Genomic DNA, 26,290 nt, shown 5'->3' on the forward strand with positions numbered 1-26,290 from the left:
AAATCTTTCAAAATTTGAAAATTATTTTCGAAATACCAAACCCTGACCCATCAGCCCAAGTACTTAATTAAAAGAATTAAGTGTTGTCTAGTAGGTCTAGAATTGTGAATTAAGATCTAAGACAATTGCATAAACTTGTGGGTCAATGGGTTAGATGAATTAGGTCCATAATTGGATTAGACCTAAGGTTAGCTTAAAAAATGGACTAAATGGAGTAATTGGTCAAATCTAATCAAAAGTTGAATTAGATTAGGTCAAAGATACTTTAGACTCAACTTCAATAGTTGTAGTTGAATGGATCCATGTCTTTAACTAGACCAAGATAGACTTAATTCATGGCTACGCGGTGGAGCCCTATTTACTAAGTTGATCAAAATTAAAACTAATGAACCAGTTGGTGTCTAAGGTAAGTTTGGCAGTTTTGACCAGTGGTTCTTAAGCGGGAGCTACTCACATTGATTCGATCATTGACGAGTTAATGGCAAATCCCCACCACTGATCTCACTTACCTGGCCAATCTGGTAAGTTAGATTTTGATTAGATCACTTGGTGATTAAGCTCACCCATGTCATTAGGTAAATCAGTGTGACTGATTTAGGTGCTCCTAATGCCAGCTTTAATTAAATCCTTTTTTAATCTGACTTGGTGAAGTCAGTAGGAGGATTGAAATTGGCTGGATGATTTCTTCTCTACTATCCTTTAATAAAATCCTCAAAAATTATTAGGTCCCTAAAATGATTAAGTTATAATGATAACTAAGTCAATGCCTCCCATTAAGTGAGTGATAATGAGTCCACTAGTTCAATGATCATTGGAGGCCCAAAGGCCTGGTGCTCATTGGCTAATGGATTTATCATTCATAATATGATAATTTGGTTGAGTCTTTCTGATGGTGGTTAGGTTGGCCGGCCAAAGTCGGGCCTGATCATTTATTAGTCTGATTCACCAAATTAAGTCATGTTAATGGTTGGACCTAACCAGATCTTTTCAGTGGAGGCCAAAGCCTACTGATTAGGTTCTGGGGCAAAATCAATTACTAGAAGTTGTTTAAAGAAACAACTGGTTAAGAACTCACCCATAGATGCACATGGGTTGACCAACCAAAGTTGGGCTCGTGTGTAGTCTGTGTGGATTCTAGTACCAATTAAGGAATTAAAGTAATTTTTCGAATTGGAGGTTGAGGCTACCAGTTCGTAAAAATATTGAAAAAAATTTTAGACTAAAGTCCAAGTCTTTAGTATTAATTTATGTAATAATAGAGGTCTGATTTTTCTTTATACAGCTATGGCCACTACCCTGTCACTCCGATCATTATTAGATAATAACAAGCTCATGGGACCTAATTTCGATAGCTGGTATCGAAAATTGAAAATCATCCTTGAGCATGAGCAGATCCTTTATGTAGTAACGGATCCAGTACTTGAGGAGCCAGCTCCGAACGCTAGTAAGGCGATCCGAGATACTTACCAGAAGTGGCATAATGACCGCACTACCATCCGATGTATTATGCTGGCAGCAATGAATGACAAGTTCAGCCGCAGGTTTGAGAACGTCCAGCCACAAGAGATGCTTCAAATATTGAACGACTCCTTTGGCACGCCTGACGACGTTGAAAGGCACAAAACTAGTTGTGCCATTTTCAATGCTCGGATGAGGGATGGAGCCTCAGTCACTGATCATGTACTGTACATGATCGAGATGATTGAGTGCCTGAGCAAATTGGGTTTTCTTCTGCACGAGCAGCTCGATAAGGATGCGATCCTTAATTCCTTGTCCAAGTCCTTCCTCCCATTCCTTACTCATTTTCGAATGACAAAGCCTGCAGTAAACTACCACGGGTTGTTGGGGTTGCTGCAGAACTTTGAGAAGGATCACCAGCTCCATAAGGAGTCGGTGAATGTAGTGGGAGGGTCTTCTTCTCGTCGTCGACCCTTTGGGAAGGGGAAGAAGAACAAGAAGAAGAAGAACAAGAAAGTGCAGCCTCATGCTGGGACGGATGCACAGGGTCAGACCAAGAAGCGTAAGCCCGACCAGAGCCAGGCGGAGTGCTTCTTTTGCAAGAAGCAGGGGCATTGGAAGAGGAACTGTCCTCAATACATTGCCTCCCTGGATCCGAACAGGCCGAAGAAGAAGCAAGATAATTATATGATAACTCCTTGCAACTTTTTCATTTGTGATACTACTACCTGGGTATTGGATACCGGAAGCCCTTATCATATTTGTAATTCGATGTAGGGTATGCAGTTCAGTAAGAGATTTGATGAAGGCGAGAGGTTCCTAACGTTGGAGATGGAAGCAAAGTTCCAGTTCTAGCTTTAGGAATCATGAGTCTTGTAATCAATTCTCGTAATGTAATTCTGAGTGAATGTCACTATTGTCCAAGCTTTTTATTAAATATTATTTCTGTAGGCCTTTTGGCCATGTACGTTTATGATTTTTTAATAAAAAAAATATTTACAATATCATTTTGAATGGTGTTACAATGTTTGTTGGACAATTAAATAATAGAATTTACTTACTATCACAGGCTGTTAATGTGGTTCAAAACTTCGGTAAACGCCCTATAATAGATAATGTGTCAGAAGTCTACCTTTGGCACTGTAGGCTAGGTCATATCAATAAGAACAGGATAAACAGGTTGGCTCAAGAAGGAATTTTTGAACTTGGTGATTGTGAATCACTTCCAATCTGTGAGTCTTGTCTTCTTGGAAAGATGACCAAGTCACCTTTTACTGAAAAAGGTGAGCGAACTAGTGAACTCTTGAGTCTGGTACATTCTGATGTATGTGGACCTATGAGCTCAAGTACAAGAGGTGGATATTTCTACTTCATAACCTTCACAGACGACCTATCGAGGTATGGGTATGTCTACTTAATGAAGCATAAGTCAGAGTCATTTGAAATGTTCAAACTATTCCGAAATGAGGTAGAAAAATAAACTAGGAAGTGTATTAAAATTTTTTGATCTGATCGAGGAGGTGAATACCTTTCCAATGAGTTTCTGACATATCTAGGGGAGAATGGGATTCTCTCTCAGTGGACTCCTCCTGGAACACTACAGCATAATGGTGTGTCTGAAAGGAGGAATCGGACCTTATTGGACATGGTTCGATCCATGATGGGGTTTGCTGGTCTGCCGATCTCTCTCTGGGGATATGCGCTCGAATCGGCTTGTTACCTTCTAAATAGAGTTTCGAGTAAGTCTGTAGCCAAAACGCCATATGAGATATGGATAGGACGTAAACCAGTACTCTCGCACCTTAGGGTTTGGGGGTGTCCGGCTTATGTTAAATGTTTAATTACAGACAAGCTTGGACTTAGGTCTGACAAGTATAATTTTATAGGGTACCCAAAAGAGATCAAAGGGTATTATTTCTACCTTGCTGATGAGCAAAAGGTATTTGTCAGCCTTAAGGCAATCTTTTTAGAAAAGGAGTTCCTTAGTGAAGGAACTGTTGCCTCTAAGGTCGAACTTAACGAAGTTCGACAGGTGGAAAAACCGACACATGTTATTGAACCAGAACCGGATTTGATTAGATCAGATCTGGAGCCCATTGATTATGCACCCTTAAGGCGGTCTGGTAGAGTACCACATCAACCGGACAGATACTATGGTTTCTTGGTCCGGGATGGCGATCCTGTCGAACTTGATGAAAACGATAAGGATCCGATCACCTACATGGATGCAATACAGAGATCTGACTCTGAGAAATGGCTAGAGGCCATGAAATCCGAAATGGAGTCCATGAAGGTCAACGATGTGTGGACATTGATTGATTCACCTGAAGGAGTGAAACCCATAGGGTGTAAGTGGATCTTCAAGAGGAAGAGGGGCGCAGACGGAAAGGTGGAGACCTATAAAGCCCATCTGGTTGCCAAGGGATATCATCAACGTTATGGTATAGACTATGACGAGACGTTTTCTCCTGTGGCAATGCTCAAATCCATTCGGATTATGCTTGCGATAGCTGCCCATCTAGACTATGAAATCTGGTGGATGCCTTGCGGGGAGGCATCGGGTGAAGATCTAGTAGAGAGAGGAGAAGAGGATGTCGGAAAAGATGATCGGAATCAGTCTCGTTGAGCACTCCTTTAAGAACAAGGGTACCGTGAAGACACAGCGCCCCTTCCTCTAGCGCCAATTCTGTTGGTGCAAAATCCCGTCGAAGTCGGAGAAGCTGGAGTTGGGATGACCGCGGCCGCCACCGGGACCTGCAAAGAAAGTCTAAACCGGAGTTGGGGGTGTTCCGGTAAGACCCTCTGATGCTCAAGTCAGTACTCTGCTTCAACAAAAATGGAGTGCTCGAGCAAAAAATTTGACAGAGTTTCGAGATAGAGTTTAGAGCTTAGAAAAGAACGTATCTGGGGGTCCTTATTTATAGACGGAGAACGTAACTGACTGACAGCGATGTCTGTAACCGTCTAGAAGTGGGCCATTCAGAGACATGCGGAGTTTGTTACGGAGAGTAGTGGCGTCAGAGGTCGCCTAGGCCCACGTGGAGCTTGCTGCGGAAAGTAGAGTGGTGTCCATTGTCGTGACTTGCCAGAGAGTGGTGGAGTTGCATGGAATCCATTGCAGAGAGTGGAGTAGGGTGACGGCTCTTGTCGTGGCTTGTCAGAGAGTGGTGGAGCTGCGTGGAATCCGTTGCAGAGAGTGGAGCAGGGTGATGGCTCTTATCATGGCTTGTCAGAGAGTTTGGATCCGTCGGTTGAAGCTCGACTGGGACACCTGATGGAGCAGAATGGCTCTTCACATCGTCGTTCTCGGAGAGGCTCGGATGTTTCGAGGTCGCTGACGTTTCAGGCGGGAGTCACCTGCCGCAGGAGCTCGGATGGAGATTTTCTGTTGGCGGAGTCCGGGGAAGTCCGATCGCTAGAGAAGTCCGTCTGGGATTTATTTGATGTGGAGGCTCATCCGAAGATCGTCCGCTGGAGAAGCTCGATTTTATGGAGAGCTTGGTAGGAGGTCGGTCGGCGATGGACTTCGGATAGCGCTGGGGAGGCTCGGCAGACATCGGGGGCGATCGGCCATCGCAGGGACCCAGCTACTGGAGCTCATCCGTCATAGAAGCTCGTTCGGAATCCATCCGCTGGAGAAGTTCGGACGGGATCCGGTTCTCGCGAGAGGTCGAAAGGGGGCCGTTTGTTGTAGGAGCTCGGGCGAGGACCAATTGTCGTGGAAAATCGGAGTAGTGTCCCGTTGTAGAAGTTCATCCGGAATCCCCTCGCTACGGAGTAGCTCGGCTGAGGTCTACCTGTAATAGAAGTTCGGAAAAATTTTGTTCATAGTAGAGGCTCGAATGGAATTTGCTTACAGTAAATGTTTGGGGTAGACAGCCCGCTGTAGGTGTTCGGAGTAGACCGTTCGTAGTAGAAGTTCGGCTCTCGCGGGAGCCCGATTAGGATCCGAGAGATGGTCGACCGCCGTAGAAACTCGGATGGAGTCTGGTTACCGTAGAACTCTGTTGTCGGGGAAGCTCGGATGCTGACGAAGTCCGAAAGAAGTTCGGGAGGTAGTTGGTTGCCGTAGAAGGTCGGCTGACAGTGAGCCCCAGAGGGCCTTCGGGGTGGTTCGATGGACGGATATAGAAGTTCATTGTCGGAGAAGTTCGGACGATCGAGGAGGTTCGGAGAGGCACCACGTACAAGGTCGGGAGTCGGAAGAGCGCAGGAAGGATCGGTCTTTTACAAGCTTCGATCGGGAGATATTTTATACCCAACAATCTTCATGTTAATTTATAATCGATTATGTTTTCTCGTAATTAACTTGATTATAAACCTTATTGTTATCGGGTAAATAAATCCCCTGTTTTAAATTCCATCATCATCCATTGCGGTCTTAAAATCTCGGCCGCTCAACTGAAAGCAGAAAAGGAAAAAAAAGGGGAAAGGGGACGAAACGCGAAGAAATAGACGTACGTTTTGGATGGACATTTCTCCCCGTGGCTTCATCAACGAGAAAGAACCGCCGGTCGAACCCGGCAGCGCTTCTCTTTCTCTCTCTGGCTTCAGGCGAATCCCGCCACAGTGGGAACCGTAACCTCGTCATAGCGTCAGCGGGTTGCCTCGCGATCTGCGGGCCCGGCTCTTCTTCCCGAAGCCTCTCGCCGGCGGGGGAGTGGAAGATGAAGGGGCTGTTCAAGTCGAAGCCGCGGACGCCGGCCGATGTCGTGCGGCAGATGCGGGACCTTCTCATCTACGTCGACCTCAATTGGAACTCCCAGGAGGCCAAGCGGGAGGAGAAGGTGTGCCGATCTCCGATCCCCTCTGTCCTCTCATCCCATCTGGGTTCCATGGATTTTGGATTTTTGTTTTTTCGTCTGATTTCCGGGTTTTAATTGTTTTTATAGAAATTTGTGGCTTTTCTGCTGATACTGGGTTTGTTTTGTCCCTTTGCGCTGGAAATTTGAAACTTGGCTGTTCTGCTGTGGAATTTTATTTTCCTTATAATTTTAGTTCATTCCTTTGGTAAAATGGATAATTTTATGGAGTTGGAATCGCTAAGTTTTAATCTGTGATGAGGATCTCTATATCATAATGTGCCTGAATGAGGGGACTGTTGATAATAATTTTGCTATTTTCTTATAGTAAAGCTGCTTACTTCCACATGCACCCTTTTATTGTTTGTATGAAATAACTAATTCTTTGTTTTTATGAATAAAAGTGAATGATTCTAAGCAAGAGCTCACTAACTGGTGGTTGGTTCTGTTCATAAAATGGCGGAATTTGGGGATGATGGAGAGTAGGGTTAACGAATTTATGAGAATTTCCACTGCTATTCCTCTTGTCAACTTGTTTAGTTTTTATATTACTTTCAATAAGATCAGATTGTAGTATTTTGTACTTGCAGAGTGTGGAGTCTGGTATTAAAGCAGTTTTTTCCGTTGTGGGGGTTGTTGCACGTCGAAGCAATGGGGCCTGTCTTGCAGTGCATCCGTAGAGTTGATGAACCACTAAACCAAATAAAGTTTTGTTAGTTTTTTTTTAGAAGTAGCTCAATATGCTCATTTTCTTTCTTTCTTTCTTTCCTTTTTATCTCCTTTTTTCTTGAGAAAAGATAAGAAATAGTACTAGGATTTTATTGATTACTAAACTTGGTGTAGGAGAAGGTTGTAAAAGTAGAACATGTTCCCCCTCTACCCCTAAATGGTCCCCAATCGCTTCTATGGCCCCTACGAACACTAATCCTAGCTCTACCTCTAACACTAATGCTGTGGTGTGGAGGTGCTTCACAATGTGGAGGCCTGGCCCCTCCTGAAGCCTCCTACCAGTAAGGAAGAGCAAGATGAAGGGGCTCTTTAAGTCAAAGCCATGGATGGCCGGCATGGTGCAGCAGACATAGGAATTCCTTATTTTCATCAACCTTGCTGGAACTCTCGGGAGTGTAAGAGAGAGGAGAAGGTGCCCATCCCTGATCCTCTTTCTTGCTCTTCTATCCTTTGATACCTTATTGCTATGCATATTTTCTTTCATTTTTCTTTCTATTTTCTGGGTTGGGTTGCTTTTGTAAGCATAAATTTGATGGATTTTTGATCTGAAATTTAACTTTTCTTGCTTACATTGGGTTCAGTTTGTCCTTTTCTCATGCAAAATTTAAACTTTGGCTGGGATTTTTTTTTTTAAAATTTTGTTTTGTTATAATTTACTTTGATTCCTTTGGTAAATGAGAGACATTTATGGAGCTAGGATCGTTAGTTGTACTCTATGATCAGGATTTTTATTTTCTTTTAAGTAAGTGAAGTTTCTTATTTCCATTTTGGTCCCTCTCTTGATATGCATTACTAATTCTTTGCTTCTAATGAACAAGAATGAATAATTGTAAGCAATTTCACTCTAATTGGTCATCAGTCTCGCATATAATATGGAGAAACTTATTGTATGTAAAATGGATAAAGTCAACGGTGATTGAGATTAGTTTTTGAAACTATATAACAAATTATATATCTTTGTTATTTTCACAGTGCATTCCTGTTTTGTGTTTGTGGAGAGTGGAGGTTGATATTGGAGTTTTTCACTCATGGGTAATGGTGCCTTTGTCTTGTAATAAATCAATAGTAGGTGTTACGGTGGTACCATAAATACCTCGGATCTGTTGTGCTACCATTGGTGCCTCCGATCACTGAGCTATCGTCGTTGTTGCCGACCTTACCGATCCAAACACCGAGCTGAGGTATATGGAGCAGACCCATTTGTATCCAGTCAGTTGTGCGGCCCATCTAGCACGTGAGTTTCCTCCATTGCCTCGGTCAGTCAGTTCTTTGACACGTGCAGTAGCTGTCCATCCCGAGTGGATAAGTTCGATCACAACCAACTCTCCATATCTCGCGGGAGCAGATAAGGGTTAGAATATCTCGTCCACTAACAGCACGTCCAACAATCCGACAACCTCAGAACTGCACGTCTCCATAGTTACTCAACTATATTCTCTACAAATAGCTAAAGCTCCGAGGACCCATGTAAGTAATCCCTTTCAGAGAATCAGTTGCTGCTTCCATCGTTCTCTGATTCCTGACTTGAGCGTCGGAGGGTCCTCATCGAAGCAAAAATCTCCGATCCAGATTTGTTTTGTAGGTCACTCCAGCACCACTGTGTGAGGTTCAGTTGCTCGTCTTCTGACCTCAGTCGAAACAAGCAGCAACAGATAGAGGAAGGGCGTAATCTTTATATTATGCCATCAAAGCAAGTCTCATCTCGTCTCTCTAACGCCGCCGTCTCCTATCAGGCAGGGAGCCAGGCTGACAGCCAGGTGTGGCCACTGAAGATGGAGACTCTTCCGTCGACCCAGCCAGTGCTGATTACAATGGATCAGTTCAACTTGCTCTTCCAACAAGTCTAGACTCTGACAGTCGCCGTTTAGGCTGTCTAAACTGTTCTTGCACCTCCACCAATGGTGCTGTAGCCTGATTAGGCTGCTCTTGCATCCCCTCCAATGGTGCAATCAGTATTCTTGATAGCACCACCTGCAATTTCTGCGATGGCGCCCCTACCAAATCCGGCTTTCCAGCTACCACCACAATCAGAACAATCGTGGGTGCTTTCTCAAAGTCTAAAAAGGAGGCAAACCCACCAAAGCCGCCTTAGGATCTGAGAACCAGCAAGGCGGCGATCTTTCAGTCCGCGATCGGGGCATGATTCAATCCTTAGTCGTCGTTCTCCTTAACACTCAGAGGCCTGCACCGTCCGAGATCTGGCCATAGAGAGGCGGTTCTAGGTGCTTGACAAAAAGATCGATAATACTCTCAATAATAGTTCCTCAGTGCAGTCTTACGAAGGGTTCAATAATGAGCTGCCCTTTGCATCGAGGATAATGCAGGAGCCACTCCTTCGGCACTTCAAGATGCCCCAATTTGAGACCTATGTCGGGATTGCCGGCCCCATCGATCATTTAGAGACCTTCAAGGCGGTGATGCTTCTTCAAGAAGTGACAAATGTCATTCTCTGTCGAGCCTTTCCCACTACTCTCAAGGGGGTCGCTCGATAGTGGTTTTGAGCTTGAAGCTAGCCTCCATTCACTCTCTCGAAGAGCTGTGGGTTCTTCGTCGATCATTTTGTCAGTAGCCGACAACAGCAGAAGCAGTCTGACTACTTCCATACCATCAAGCATAAGGAGGGTGAGTCGATCCGCACCTTCGTTAATCATTTTAATGCGGCGACCTTGGAAGTCCACGATCTGAATCAGTCAACCGTGATGGTCGTAATGATGGGCGGCCTACTAAAGAATGACTTTAAAAAGTCGTTAATAAAGACTTATCTCTGGGACTTCTCAGATATGCTTGTCCGTGCAGAGAAGTACGTCTGCATAGAGGAGGTTTTTACAGAAGACATCCTTGTCGATTCTGTTGTGGCAGGTCAGAATAAGGAGCACTCTTCAGGACGGGAGGAGAGAATCCGCTAGTGCTCTCAGTCCCCATTCCAGAGGCAGAAAAATAGAGGTTGGAATTATCGATCTCGAAGTTTTCAGAGAAGGGATGGACAATCCTCACCTTCAAGGTGTTATACTAACTATATGCCTTTAAATATTTTCAGAAGGGAGGTACTGATGGAGGTTCGAGTCGAGTTGCCTCAGCCTCTGAGGATCCGGACGAAGTCAGAGTATTGCTGTAATCCGAATAAATACTGCTTCTACCATCGTGACCACGGTCACACACTGAAGATTGTATCCAGCTTCGAGACGAGATTGAGAGGCTCATCAGGCAGGAAAGATTGAATCACTTTATCTGGAGGGGAGCATCTCAACGTCGACCTCCGAGAGCTTAGCGGCCACCTCCTTTGCCTTAACAACCATTCTCCTTGCCTCTGCCGTAACCAGCACCGGTGCAGCATGAGAGACAAGAAGCACGGGGCAGGCATCAGTAGAAGACCGATCCATATATGGAGAAATCCACGTGATAACTGGGGGGTCGTCTGAATCGATAGAGCTTCTGGAGGTGAAGAGGTCGAGGCTCGAGGATAGGCTCGAAGATGCTATTGTCTTCACCGAGTAGGATGTAGAGGGTGTTCTAGCCCCATACAATGATGCGGTGGCTGTAACGATGAATATCATTGATTTCAATGTACATTGTGTATTTATTGATAATGGAAGCTCTATTGACATTTTGTATTACTCTATCTTCTCCCAAATGAAATTTATCCTAGATAAGCTAAGTAGATTTGATACCCCAATTCAAGATTTCTCTGAAGGCTCGGTGATTTCAGAGGGAGTGATTAGGTTGCCCGTCACAGTGGGTACTCTACAACAACGAACGTCAATCCAAGTCGATTTTCTGGTAATTAAACTTTCTTCAGCCTATAATGCAACCTTGGTCGTCCGAACATGTAGACTTTGAAGGCTGTAGTGTCGAGCTACCATTTGATGGTGAAGTTTCCAACCAAGAAGGGAGTGGGGCAAATTAGAGGCAATTAGGCCATGGCTCGATAGTATTTTGCTGCTAAGCTCAAAGCAGAAGGCCAGCCATCCCAAGCAGAGGCCCAACTCGTACTTCCAATAGGGTTGGATACTAGAGATGACCTGGCCGAAGAGCGCACCCAGCCATCTGAAGACCTCCTAAAGATCCTATTGAGGAAAGAAAATCCCAAGCAGACAGTAAAGATCGGCTTACACCTAGATGAGGTAACAAAAGGTCGACTAACTGCTCTTTTGTAGGACAATGCGGATCTTTTTGCCTGATCGACTGCGACATGCCTGGCATAGACCCAGAGGTGGTATTCCATCACTTGAAGGTGGATCCAACTTGCCGTCTAGTGAAGCAAAAGAAGCAAAGCTTTGCCCTGGACCGTCAGAAGGCTATAGCTGAGGAGGTGGACAAGCTGATCAAGGCTTGTTTCATCAGAGAAGTAATGTATCCAGATTGATTGGCGAGTATTGTCCTAGTTAAGAAGGCAAACGAAAAGTGGCGCATGTGCATCGACTTCATCGATCTAAATAAAATTTATCCCAAAGACAGCTATCCGTTGCCTTGGATCGACCAACTGGTAGATGCAACTTTTGGGCACGAGCTCCTCAGCTTCATGGATGCCTTCTCCGATTATAATTAGATCCGAATGACGCCTGAAGACGAGGAGAAAACAGTCTTTATAACTGACCATGGGCTTTTTTGTTACATGGTGATGTCCTTTAGCTTGAACAATGTAGGGGCTATCTATCAGCGATTGGTGGACAAGATCTTTAAAGATCAACTTGGCCGCAATATGGAGGCATATGTAGATGACATGTTGGTCAAGAGCCAAGCTGTTCTAGACCACATTGCTGACCTCCAGAAGACTTTCAACACCCTCCGTCGATTTCAGATGAGGTTGAATCCAGCGAAGTGTGCCTTTGGAGTTATCGTCGGTAAATTCTTCAGATTCATGATTTTGCGAAGAGACATTGAGGCAAATCCCGAGAAGATCATAGCAATCCTTGAGATGATTTCATTAAGAACTGTAGAAGAGGTGTAGCATCTCACCGACAGGATCGTTTCGTTCAACCATTTCGTCTTCAGATCAGTCGAGAGGTGTCTCCCATTTTTTTAGATCTTCAAGTAGCCAAAAGACTTCCAATAGACTGTTGAATGCCAAAAGACGTCTGAGGAGTTGAAGCAATATCTCAGCTCTCCATCATTGCTCACGAAGCCTCAATCTGGTGAGGAGCTACTACTGTATCTCGTCGTTTCTCCAATGGCGATTAGCTCAGTCCTTGTTCGTGAATGATAGGTTCAATAGTCCATATACTACAACAAAGTCCTTCATGATGCCGAGATTAGATATTCAAAGCTGAAAAAACTGATTTTCGCACTGATCGTCATGGTGAGAAAACTTAGGCCCTATTTTCAAGCTCACATCATAGTACTGCTAACTGATTAGCCGATTAAGGCCGTTCTCTACCGTCCGGATACCTCAGGATGGATTGCAAAGTGGGCTCTTGAACTTGCTGAGTTGAATGTGCAGTACCGTCCGAGGCCTTCCATCAAAGCCCAAGTATTGGTGGACTTCATACTGGAATGCACCATTCCGAATGGACAGAGCTCATAGAATGGAGAAGGCTTAAAAGCTGGCAAGAGCTCAAAAGCTAAGGAAAGCTTGAGAAGTGAGGAGGCAGATGCAAGATCTGACCTTGAGGAGCTATGGACACTGCATGTCGATGGCTCATTAAATGCACCAGGAGCAGAGGCCGGGCTCATCTTAACTTGTCCCGAAGGAGATGTGGCAGGATATGCTCTGTGCTTCAAGTTCTCGGCTATTAACAATGAGGCAGAATATGAAGCTCTAATTGTTGGTCTTAGGGTTGTGAGAGGTAGGAGCTTAACACCTGGAGGTCTTTAGTGACTCCCAATTAGTTGTTGGACAGATCAAGGGAGGATACGAGGTCCGAGAGGAAAATATGAAGAGATATCTTTAAAAGGTAAAGGATTTAACCTTAATCTTTTTGAGTTTTGACATTCAACAGATCTCTAGAGTGGAAAACGTCAGGACAGATGCATTATCAAAGTTAGAAGCCTTGTTGCCTGCCAACTTGAAAAAAGGGACCTACTTCGATGTATTAAAGACCTCGAGCCTCGAAGAGCTTCTCGCTGTCCAACAGGTTGATGAAGAACCCTGTTGGATTGATCCCCTACTGAAGTAGTTAGGGTCAGGTGAGTTGCCACCTGATCGTAAAGAACTTGGAAGCTAAGGAAGCAGGCCGTTCGCTATGTTCTATATGACGACAAACTGTATAAACAGTCATTCTTTCTGCCTCTATTGAAGTGCTTATGCCCATCTGAGGTTGATTATACGCTGTGGGAGGTCCATGAAGGAATCTGTGGAAGCCACTTGGGGGGACAAATCCCTCTCCTATAAGATCCTTCGGCAAGGCTATTATTGGCCTATTGTGCAATAAGATGCAGATAACTTCGTCAGGGAGTGCGATCGGTGCCAGAGAAATTTTCACGTTCAGCATTAGTCGGCGGCACTTTTGATTTCCATCAACGTCCCATGGCCATTTGCTCAGTGGAGAATGGATATTCTTGATCCTTTTCCTTACGTGACAGGTCAGTGCAAGTTTTTCCTAATGGCCATCGATTATTTTATAAAATGAGTCGAAGTTGAGCCTTTTGCCCGCATAACCGTTTGGAAATCCATCATCTGCCGCTATGGTCTTCTCAAAGTGCTGATTGCAGACAACGACAGATAATTCAATGATGCTTGACTTCGCGAATTCTGTAAAGAATATGGAATAGAGCATCGTTTCACCTCGGTGGGCCACTCGCAGGCAAATAGAGAGGTGGAGGTGACCAACAAGACTCTCCTACAGGGTTTAAAGGCCAGGTTAGATCAGATAGGGGGATTTTGGGTAGACGAGCTTCATCATGTACTGTGGACTTACTAAACCACTCAGAGGATCCCAACTGGCGAGACTCCTTTTAATCTTGCATTTGGGATTGAAGCAGTCATTCTTATGGAGTTTGGACTCCCTTCCCTCAGAGTCGAGGAGTACAATGAAGACTCCAATCTGGTGTGGCTCTGAGCCAACCTTGACTTGATCGAAAAAAGCAGGGAGGGTGCCGTTGTGAGAATGGCTGCTTATCGCCAGAGGGTGGCTAGATACTACAACGCTTGGGTCAAAATCAAGGAGTTTCGGGCTGGCGACTTGGTATTGCAACAAGTTGAAGTTTCACAGCCCATTAAATAGGAAAAACCATCACCTAATTGGGAAGGCCCTTATCAAGTGGACAAGGTGGTGCGCCCTGGGACCTATTGGCTAAAGCAACTTGATGGGACTCCACTCTCTGGATCATGAAATTCGGCCAACCTATATATGTATTATCAGTGATGTTGTAACATCACATTGTGATATATATATAGATTTTTATATTTATCAACTCTTGCTTGCACATAAAAGTGATGTGAAAAGCTAAAACTTCTGCCTGACAAGCTTTACAAGAGTTACTCTGGTCGGAATCAACTTTTTAAGGGTTTATTCGGTTGGAATCGTACTTAACAAATGAGGGCTAACCAAAAGGACCCTTAGCCTACAATAACCGGCTTTTGACCGGCCTAGAGGAAGCCTTTGATCGGCTTTGATGTAATCGGTCTTTGACTGGCCTATAACTGAAAACAAGTGGAACAGAGATGCTGCTTGCATAACGGACAGAGCAAAGATGCCGCTCGTATGATGAGCCAAGCAAAGATGCTGCTCACATAACGAGCAGAGCAAAGATGTCGCTCGTATGAAGAGTAGAGCAAAGATGTCGCTCATCATCATCCTTGGATAATAGCCTACGATCGATCCTGGCTCAACGGCTTTTGATCGGCCTAATTATCGTTGAGGTTCTCTTGTTCGGGATCCAAGTTTCTTTGATCGAAACTGTATTAGTCGAGGTTCCTTTGGTCGGAACCAGCCTTATTGTGGCTCGTTTGCTCAGAACTAAATTTCTTTCGATTGGAACTATTTTTATTGAAATTCCTTTGTTCGGAACAGTTCTACTTCTTACGTTTGGAACTAAATCCCTAGCGAAACTTCACTCCCTCAAGCCGTAACGGATTCATCTAAATTTTTAAGATCAGAATTGGATTAGATATCCTACTGGTTGGGACAATGCTCAGTTCCTTAGATCGGAGCTTGTCCCTGAATGCTGAATCAAAATATGCAAAGCATAAATGAAAATGCAGAAAACATGAAGTGGTGCAAACTTCATTCATTCATTTTCTTCAAAGGTTTTTTTACAATGGCTTTGAAAAAGAAAAGAAGGAAAACAGAAAGAAAGATGAGCGGGCTCAATCCTCATTTGATGAGGAGGTCCCCACCTCCTCATCGCTGTTTCCTGGCTGGAGGCCATGGAGGTTTAGGTATGGCATTATTTGCAATAGGCGGGCCTTACAATCCTCAAAATTGAGGATAAAGGCGGCAGTAGCGATGTCAATAGCCTCCCTCTCGAACTCCGTGGAGTCTTGAAACTCCTAAATACAGTGTGCTCGGACATCGGGAGGAATCTACTCAAACTGAAGGGTACGTTCACCCCCAGAAGATGGTGGGGATCGAGAGGTGGAGGGCGTCCTGCGAGGGGACGGACCAGTATGCTTAGCTCTTTTTCGGGCCGCTCTTGCGAAGGCCCTCCGCTCCTTCACTTTGACCTTGATCGCTGGCAAAGCTGGCAAAGTTGGTACCATGGCGATAAAGGAGAGAAGAAATTTTTGGAAAGAAGAGAAAGATAAAAGGTGGGGTTCAACTGGCCTTTGGCCCCTATTTAAAGGTGCTAGTGCCCACATCAACCACCAATCGACAGCTTGAAAGAATACAGCTGTCCATTGGGCAATAAATGGCATGTCTTTCCACTATCAGAAATAAATCCAAGTGATGCTTCGTGAATCAGGGCGTGATTACGTGGCATACTCTTACCAGCCCTGCATTCTTTCTCCAGCGTTATTTCATCGGAAGAGTCAGCAGCCATCGTTCCCCATGATCGCTCGCATTAAAAAGAACAGAGCGAGGATGCCACTCAAATAATTGCCTCAGATCGGCATGCGTGAATAATTTCCTCAAATCGGCATGCGAATAAAAATACGCAATCATAAATAAAAAAAGATAGAAGGTATGAAGCAAAATAAATTTCATTCATCCTTTAAAATTCTTTACAATGACTTCGAAAGGTCCAAGCACAGAAGAAAAGAAAACCAAAGCCTATGGGGCAATATCTGGCGCTGAGATACCTGTCGCCGGTGCATCAGCTGCAATGGGATCCCAAACTTTATCCAAAAAATCTAGATTTAATTCTGGATACTTGACAGTGACCTTATCCCGGACCTATTGCTTCCCAGCGTCATAAGCATTAGTGGAAAATTCGACTTTCTTGTCCTGGTACTCCGCTGACGTCCGAAAGTTTGTAACAGCCTTTGAAGCGGCCTTTGCTGCCTTTGAAGCGGCCTGTGCTTTCTGGACGTCTAGCAGCCAAGAGTTTTCTTCTATAGCTCTTCTCAGGGCTGCTTCGGCATCTTCAGCCCCCTCATGGCAGCGTCGACTCTCATGGAGGCCTCTCCAACCTCCCTTTAGCCTTGTCCTTCGTGATTTTGAGTGTTTCGGCATCGGCCTTGTGCTTCCTTACCTCAACTGAAAGCTCGTGGGAGCTCTTCATATACCCATTCAGATAATGGGCGATCTAATAAGAAATACCTCTTATTAGCGAACATGATATGTGTATGTTTAAAATAAACAAAACTGCAGAAGCTTCAGCTTATTCGGATGTAGGACTCCACAGCTGCTTTCTTCACCTCCCTGTGCGGCTCGGCAGCGGCTTATTTGCATCGGTCGGAAGGAGTATTCCAGTGAACAGTTCATGCGCCAACTTATAATCTTCCAAGGCTGAAGCCTCGAGCTTCAGACCGGTTGGTGCGGTCCCAGAAACCCCCGCTTCCTCAGTAGACACTTTTTCTGGGGGAAGTCAACCATTTGAGGAGCTGGCAGGCTCAGAATTACCTCTTCAGGGTCTTCAGGGACTCAATCTGTCTAGCTTCCTTGATCTCTATCAGAAGCCGAAGTAGAGGTTGAGCCAGGTTGAACCTTTATAATTCTGAAATCCTCGGTGCGGAGAGATTCGGGTTCCTACCCAGAAGCCGTTAGCGCAGGGGGACTCCTGATCCTAATGCGGGTGCTCCGACTGTCCACAGGCTCAACTGCCCTCTTTCGATGGATCTTCTTTTCCAACTTCGGCGGGCTCGACTCCATCTGTGCAGCCAAGGTAATCAGGTTAATATAAAGCACGAATTGTGGAACATAAGGCTCTGGAGTTGAAGATCCATATGCATCTTGAGGATCGGCTTGACTGATGCCAATGTTGAATAAGGTCAGTTTTGATAAAAGCTCCTTCAGCTCTGGGACCTTAAAGTTGCGCAAGGTCTCTAGCTCCAGCCTTAGGTGTTGATCTAACGTAGGCTTCTTCAGCATAGCTTTTTGGGGTTCGTCCTAGGCGACGAATCCCCAATCTTCGTCGGACGTCTTGAAGACGAACATGAAGCGCTCCTTCCAGCCATGGACAGTGGAAGGAGCATCCCGAATCAACGGGTGAATGTCTTTCCTTTTTCGAGGTGACACATTCCACCACCCTCGTGCTCCAGGATGCCTCTTGAGGTTGAAGAAGGAATGAAAAAGTGCGATGCTGGGATAAATCCCAGACAGTACGCACACTGCGGTAAAACCGTAGATGTGTCGCCATCAATTTGAAACTACCGAGCATGAGGACATCTCAAGATATTGAAAAAGAGCAACAAAAAAAGGATGGAGAGGAAGTCTCAGCCCAACCCGGAAGCACTCCTCAGAGAGGCTCATCCGGCTTAGGGGAGGTTAGCAAACCCGATCATTCGGCCCCAGAATCTTCAGTTGAAATACTGGAGGGATCTGAAACTGCTCATGAAGTAGTACCACATCTCTCTCCATCAGCTTAAATTGGAACTCTAGCGGGGCGAAATCGGAGTCTCTAGAAGCCATTCCTCTATGAAGAAAAGAGAAATTCTGAAGTGAAAGATGGAGGAAAACTCACAGTGAAAGGAAAAAGGACAATCGAAAACCCTAAAAGTCTGTCTTGTCTGGGGTTTAAATAGATCTAGAGTTCAAACAATCTCCAAATAATATCTCTTTTCAAAGCATTAATTACTGGAGGCGTGAATCGATGGGGCGTGAACGGATGCTTGACGCGTGGCTATCACTAATGGGACATGGCTCCTGCCGTCGATAAGGTACTTAATGATAGCGATAGGCAAATCATTCCTTGCACCGCTTTCGAAGGGACATGTAGGGATGTGTGACAGTATTTGCCATGCGGTTGCGATTCGAATTTCAGTCTTTTCAAAATCTGCACGACGGATGATGAATGCTTCCAATATATTATATAGCTCCGATTATAGCTTAAATTATAGCTCAGATTATGGCTCAGGTCATGTTTTGCTTAAGTTATAGCTCGGATCATGCTTTATAATTTCAATTACAGCAAGTTCTTAGCTAATATAGATTGAAGATCAGTCGATATGGCTCAAAATGTGACTTGCATTCATCCATCCAGACACAATCAGCATTAATGACAAAAACAAATTTTATTCATTTACATGAAAATTGATTATAACTAATATAGATTGAAGATCAGTCGATATGGCTCAGAATGTGACTCACATTCATCCATCCAGACACAGTCAGCATTAATGACAAAAACAAATTTTATTTATTTACATGAAAATTGATTACATTATTTGGGTCACAAAAAGAAAATAAAATACATCATTGCCTCGAAGCACTATTAGGGTGGTTTGCCTCGGAGCAACCTTCCTCAACGTCAACAGCCTTTTCCATCCAGGTGGCCGCATCATTTTTGCTCGCCTTAGCAAGACTAAGATACTGAGATGTTTTTGCAAATCTCCCGGTGCTATCTTCTGTCATGGCCTTCAAACTCTTGTTTGAGAAGTTTCTTTGCTTAAGCTCGGTGTTGTCAGCAGGAAGATGCATCTGAGCCAACACCTTGCACCTCTCGAAGTTCGTGGAGAATGTTGTCTTACAGGCCTGATTTATAATCTCGATGCATCTTTTCGCCAGCCGATCTATTCTTCTAAGAGCACTTGTAATCAGAAGCTCCTGATCTATAGTCGGCGATGGAGGAAAGTCTGGCCTTCTCTTTCTTCCTTCAGTCTCTCCTTCAGGAACTCCATTTTTGACAAAGCCTCCTGAAGTTTGGATTGAGGTGCTGACGGTTTTTGGGTCATCTGAACCCTCCTAGAAGAAGAGCCTTCACCCCTTGGGGGTGTCCTCTCCCTGTGACTTGATCTGTTCGAGGTTCTAGCCCTCTTAGCTGAGCTTCTGCTGGGGCTTATTTAGAGTGAACCTTGGAGGGGGTAGAATCTCGATTTCTCTTTCCTTCAAGCGTCATCCTTAGATGCTCAATATCGTCGTGGGCTCGATGACAGTCTCTTTCAGCCTCGGATTTCCGTCTCTCGAGGTCTTTGATCTTCTTCTCAGTCCTCTTTAACTCATCATCTCGACGGTCAGTCATCTCTCGAGCTTCTTGGAGGGCCTCTTCAGAGGAGCTAACTTCTTTGATCAACTTGGCGTTAGCTGATTTTTTCTGCTCCAATTGATACTTCAGCCAGTCTATTTCTTCTTTCGCTGTCGTAAGCTTTAATGTTGAAGCTTCAGAAGTGGAACCAACAAAGCTGGCCAGATAATGCCCAACCTGCACAAAATTCACACAACTATTAAATGTTGCAAGTTGCAATAGATAAAAGAAAGATCCAAAGACTAAGACTCTTCATTTGAGCAAGAGATCTAAAGGCACCCATCATCTGTTGTTGAGCACTTTGCTCGTCCAAAAACTGCTTCTCGGCAGGAGAGGAAGTTTCTCGAAAACTCTGTAGTTTCAAGATTCTCCGCCACGGATGGAGCGGAAGCCGCCGGTCATGAAGGACCTGCTTGGAAAACGACTAGGGGAAGACACGGGATAAGCATTACCTGCTCCAAAGGATCCCCAGCTTTTGTCGCCATCGTCGAAACTTTTTTTGGACGATCGACCGTCTCCATCGGCTGTATGCCCTCCAACGGAGTCTCCTTCGTCAAGACCTCTGTCGGAGCTCCCATCGCGGCCTTCGATGGTGGAGCTATGGATTCGACAATTAAAGGAGGATTTTCATCTCTCACGGCCGCGGTAGTCGATTTAGTGATCGGAGCGTTGACATCGCCACTCATTGGAGCTAGAGGACCAGCAGACAGAACTTTGGCTTGCTTCTTCCAGGCCAACACCAGTTCTAGTTTCTTCATGAGCTCTGGATTCATCTTGTCTCTAAGAGTCGTAGCGAAAGTCTGGAGTGGAAAGATTTTGCGATCGTCTTCTCCGTGCTCCCGAAAATCAAATTTAAAAGAGGATAAGGTGAAGACAAAAAGCCGTTGCTGGAGAAGTTAAATCTTTGAGAAAACTGTCAGCTGTGTGGTCCCATCAATCATGATCATTCATGACAATCGTACCAAGCTGACGTCATCAACCTTAAATGCTGGGACACATGTGAAGGCATGAGAGCGCGCATCCCCAGATTCGAGGTACGACTTTCAGAGTACTCCTTTCGTCTGATTCTCAGACTCAGGAGTAGGAGGGTAGTGTTACGGTGGTACCATGAATATCTCGGATCTGTTGTGCTACTATTGGTGCCTCTGATCACTGAGCTATCACCGTTGTTGCCGACCTTGCCGACCCAAACATCGAGCTGAGGTATGTGGAGTAGACTCATTTGTACCCAGTCAGTTGTGCGGCCCATCTGGCATGTGAGTTCCCTCCGTTGCCTCGGTCAGTCGGTTCTTTGACACGTGTAGCAGCTGTCCACGTCGAGTAGATAAGTTCTATCACAACCAACTCTCCATATCTCGCGGGAGCAGATAAGGGCTAGAATATCTCGCCTACTAACAGCACGTCCAACAATCCGACAATCTCGAAATTGCACGTCCTCATGGTTACTCAAACATATTTTCTACAAATAGCTAAAGTTCCAAGGATCCAGGTAAGTAATTCCTCTCAGAGGATCAGTTGCTGCTTCCATCGTTCTCTGATTCCTGACTTGAGCATCAGAGGGTTCTCATTGGAGCGAAAACTTCTGGTCTGGACTTGTTTTGTAGGTCACTCCGACACTACTACGCAAGATCCAGTTGCTCATCTTCCGACCTTAGCCGAAATAAGCAGCAACAGTAGGGTTTGTCAAACCGTCCTGAACTAGATGGTTCCAGGCATGCAAAACCATATTAGTGGCCTATTGGTACAACTCCTACATGAAATTCGGCATACCGATAGGAGGGAGAATGAAAGAGAGGAAAAGAGAGGGGGAGGAAGGAGTGAGAGAGGGAGGGAGACCCCCTGGAGGCCACCAGAGGCCGGTCGAGGCTGTCGGAGGGCCATTGTGCTTGCAAGAGCGTGAGTGAGGAGGGGCGAGGAAGAAGAGAAGAGAAGAGAGAGAGACGGGGGAAGGAGAGGGGGAGGAAGGATAGGGAGATCCTCTGGAGGCCAGCCAAGGTTGTCAGAGGGTCGTTGCACCCTTTGGAGGGCCAATGGGGAGGGAGGGAGAAGGAAGAGAAAGGAGAGAGAGAGAGATAGGGAAAGAGATGGGGGAGGGAGATAGAGCCTCCAAAATTCTGCTGAGGGCTCGGAGGCCAGAGTCAGCCGATCGAAATAGGGTGGGAAGCCCTTGTCTCATATTCTTTTTGGGTGTCGTGTGAAATTGGCAATAGTGTTGCGACTTCAGTCAACTTTTTTTTTATTGTCATTGTGAGTCAGCAAAAAAACTTAAAATCATGATCGAAACAGGGGCGGTCACCTAGCGGAAGACAGGGAGGAGGATTCGGGCCTTTGTGCTTCTTCAATGGCCATTGCTGGCTCTCGGCCCTCTCCTTCTCCTTCCGTCCCTCTCCCTCTCTTCCCTGCTCTCTCTATCTCTCTTTCTGTTGCTCTCTTCTTCCTTTCCCCTCTTAGTTTGGAGTATCCTGCTCCTTTGGTTATGTGAGGGTCTTCGTGGTCCTTCGGAAGTCACCATCGGCCTCCCCGCTCTTTCCTTCTCCTTCTCTTTCCTTCCTCTCCCTCCCTTCTCCTCTCTCTCTATCCCCTTTCCTTGGTTCGGAGTTCCCTGCTCCTTTAGTCATCTGAGGGCCTTGGCGGCCCTTTGACGGCCACCACCAGTGTCTCCACTGTCTCCCTTTCCCTACCTCCCTCTTTTCTCTCTCTCTCTCTCTTCTTCTCTGATTCTCCTCTCCTTTACATTTTTTGCTATGTTGGTTCAAGCCTGGGGAACAATACAAGGGCATATCGAATTGTATGCTAGTCGACCGACATGGGATCCGGTTCTAGCATGGCGAACCTTGATTAGTCGAGTTGATGATCCAATAAGCTAAATGTAGTGATGCAGGACAGTCCAAAGTCCTATATGATATGCACTAATGCAGTACACAAGATGTCAAACCTATCCTACAGGTTGCTATCCCTTAGATGTGGCATACAAAATCGATTGCAAAATAAGATTAAACAAGCATTTTTTTTTTGAAATTAATTTTAATAAAGGAAGAATGTTCGGCTAAAGAAAATAATAAAGTAAAGAGTTTAAATCGGATAAGAAATTATACTATATGATGTCCAATAAGCGTGCAATTAAGCTATTACGATTAATTCAGATCAATTCACAGTCTGTCCACAACGGTCTCCTAGCTAAGCTTGTAGATGTTCACGTAGTCAATTCCAATAGATGATACGTGTAGATCTGGATCTGGGCAGAAAAATTAGCACTATAATCTTTTTTTTTTTTTTGAAGCAAAGAGATGCTAATAGTTGACTTTGGGCTGAAGTTGGCCCAAATTGCTGGTATGGATGGCTGGTCGGATGTCTCGGGTAGCACGCGCAAGGAGAAGGGAAAGGAGATCTTCGTCTTCTACCTCCGCTTTCTTCTTACTTTGTAAAATCTTGAAACTTTCTCAAATCTCAATCAAATCTCGCTAGTAGGTAATCATAACTTACAGAAAATAGAGGAGAACACAGATCTAAAGAAGAACTAAACTCTGGACCTCATCAGAATCGGTAACACCCTAAGAAAGAAATAAAACTTTCACTATAACTCTTTAACAAAACTCGAATTTTATTCAATAATCAGTCCGGCTTCCATAGCCAAAGCCTTGTGGGCTATTTATAGACCCACACCTCAGAGAATAAAAAGAAAATATTCCCAACTTAGAGACTTATTTAAAAAAAAGGAAGATGATCAAACAAGATTCTCCTAAACAGAAAAAAAATTTTTGACCAAATCTTCCCAAGCAAGAAAAGAAAGATGACAGAATAAAATTTTTTTCTAAAAGGAAGATGATAGAATAAAATCTTCCTAAACAGAAAAAGAAATTTTAACCAAATCTCTCAAGCAAGAAGAAAGATGACAGAATAAATTTTTTTTCTAAAAGGAAGATGATAGAATAAAATCTTCCTAAATAGAAAATTCAGAATAAATCTGAAAAAATCTTCAGATCCAGATAGTGGATTCAGGTGCCGACTTGTGCTGCCTTCGTTGATAGACCCGGAATCCTGATGTGGACATAGGTTGGGCTCGGTCTGCATCATGTAGTTTTCTAAGTTTCTTGTTTGGAAGAGGCTCAATGTGCTCATTTTCCTTTCTCTTCTGAGGAAAGGTAGGCAGTTGTTCTTTGGATTCCACTAATTTTCATAATTGGTTTAAAGAGATGGATGTAGTAGTAGAAAATTCCAGTACTAGGACTGCATAGGAAAACCAAGGAATGCCCTTCCAAAAATATAGGAAACTATAGAGTACCCATTATAAGAGTGTTTTGAGGTGTACTGAAACTTCTAGGCAGAAAGCTTTGGGGTAATATACCTTTTGCTTGAATTCCTCAAATTAATTTGGGATACAATGTTCTTTGGGTCTCCTTGTTGTTACGCTAAAGAAATATCTTTTTCTTTTTCCTTTGTTCCATTGGTCCAAGAGAAATGCATGAGCTTTGGTTCCAGCGTTTTCATTTACTTGTTCATGGTTATGGTCTAGAATCATATGCATAACTTTTCTATTAGAGCCAGCATTGGCATATAATTTGCCATTATATGATTGTGATAACCTAATGTCCCAGCTACGGTATTTGGCGCATTGGTGGATAGAAAGAATACATAGCATTATGTTGTTTGATGTGATGTCTTGCTTACCTAGGAAGATAAACTTCTGGTGTACTCCAATATGTTGCGCCATTTGTGAGGGGTATAGTCTCTTGCTCAAGGTGTGCATGCATAAGTTGGGATTGAGGTTGCTGATTCATTTTCTGCAGATGGAGTGTGATTTATGCTTTCCAATAAGCAAAAGTTATGCCATTACCCTGGGCTAGCAGAAAGTCCAATAATAAATATTTCGTTGAAAAGCAAAGAAAATGAATGATATTTGGGAGGTAAAGTAAATAAGTCGTAATTTTATATCAAATGCATGCGCATGGGCAGACACAAGGTTGCCAGCAGGGCCCATGGCCCCTTCAAGTTTTAAGAATTTCCCACTACAGATTGTATAGTCTTGCTCCACAATATCAACACACGTAACTGACAGCCAGCTAATCTAGTCTCTAATAAAGGAAAATAACATACAATAGGCCCCCAATATCCTCTCAATGAGATGTTAACTTGGGCATCCAGTAAGGTGATTGTCTCCATTAATATATGGGGTTTAGTTGAATGCTGAGTTGCCATGCCATCTTGATGGGCCTAGAGAACTTTTCATGTGCACATAACAGGCACCCCAAAGTATTAGTCAATCACTACTGATGTTCGTTATTCTTGTTGGTTGTCTAACTACAGTTAAACTTACTACTTTAGTCATCAATTATCTTTCTAAATTTTTTCACTATAATTTTCTAAAATCTCTCCATCTCAATTGCCAACCTCCCCCGGTATTGCACTTGTTCCATTTTTTATTACAACATTAGTCATCAAGAGCTTATTTAGTGAAGCTAAATAAGATTATTACAAAATAAGATTATTACAATTCATATTAGGAAATATTAGTGGTTCTCGACCACTTAAATGTACAATTCCTTACAACAGGTTGACCTCCAATCAGTTTTTCATGTCATTTAAGATAATGAGGGCATTCTTTTTATCAAATGCCCCATGGGCACTTACTGATGGGGGCCCCCTTTAATGGCTTCTAAATCCAAGTCATCATCTAAATTAGAGGAAATGATAGACATGGAAATGCAAAAACATTCTCTCTAATTGCTAGTGAGAGCTATCTAATTGTGTACAACTACATACCAAAAAGAAAGAAATATATAAATGATTGAATGGATTCATGAATGACTTAGAGAGATAGAGAGTTGATGCCTCGATAGGGATTTCTGGCACTTTCCAAATTTTTAAATCATGCTTGTACAATCACTTGTATGAAATAATTCTCTTTGATGGTCCCTTTGTTTATAAGATAGTTTATACAATTAGGTTTTATTATCTAAGTTATTTTATATTCTTTATCATCATTCCTTCAAGCAAAATTTTTGAACTATTAAAAGGGCTTTTGAAAATTAAATTCAGTTGCAGTCATTAATGAATTTAACAAAAAACAATGTAGAATCTTAGAATTGTTTTTAAACTTATGTTAAAATACAACTATATTGTATCCTTTGCCTTTTCTTTTCTTGAGGTATGGTATAGATTTCTTGGATGAAAAATTATTCAGAGCTACAATTTTTTTACACTTCAAAATAATTACTCTTTATTTTTATCTAACTGAATAAATGAATTGATAAGCATTAATAAGTGCTTTATTGTTATTTTTCTAAGGATACCATTTTATTTATGGCTTTTAGTTACATAATGTTTTTATACTTCCTAAAAAACAATAATCATCAAAATGTTTATAATGTTATGCTGGCTGATATTAAATCAATAAAAAATATATGAAGGTAAATAATTTTGTGAAAAATACAATGGGAAAATATAAATGCATTATCAAGTATACAAAATCTTTTAAGGGCTTTCCTTCAGGGGCAGATAAGCTTATGTTTGGTCAATTTCCTTTCCTCATCTTGTACATTTGGCATTTAACTAGGTCACATACTGTATTACGTGTATTTTGGTTTACTTGTAGATTTATGAGATAAAAAGGCTAGTCATATTCTTTATTTTTTTATTGCAATAGTGGTTTCTTCGTATATATGAAATTTGAAACTCTCGTTGGTTTTTTTACAGATGGTGATGTTGCAGTAAGTTTGTATTACTTATATTGCTCATTTGGGGTGAATGTAGATTACTTCTTTCTGGCTGAGAAAGCTAATTAGCTTAATGAAGCAGGGTGG

At 43.5% G+C, this 26,290-nt stretch overlaps 1 protein-coding gene across 2 annotated transcripts in view; it reads left to right on the top strand.

Annotated features, from left to right (window-relative positions):
* Positions 1-5,877: 5,877 nt before the first annotated feature.
* Positions 5,878-26,290, top strand: part of LOC105032982 (putative MO25-like protein At5g47540) — a 94,683-nt gene continuing 74,270 nt past the window's right edge. Inside the window, exon 1 of one of the 2 annotated variants that reach the window (XM_029261179.2) lies at positions 5,878-6,245. In XM_029261179.2, the coding sequence (XP_029117012.1) occupies positions 6,126-6,245 (120 nt within the window). In that variant the 5' untranslated portion in view covers positions 5,878-6,125. The remainder of the gene's footprint in view (positions 6,246-26,290) is intronic. The other variant, XM_010907589.3, reaches the window with a different exon arrangement.

The sequence above is a fragment of the Elaeis guineensis genome, chromosome 15, assembly GCF_000442705.2.
Source record: "Elaeis guineensis isolate ETL-2024a chromosome 15, EG11, whole genome shotgun sequence".
Taxonomy (NCBI): domain Eukaryota; kingdom Viridiplantae; phylum Streptophyta; class Magnoliopsida; order Arecales; family Arecaceae; genus Elaeis; species Elaeis guineensis.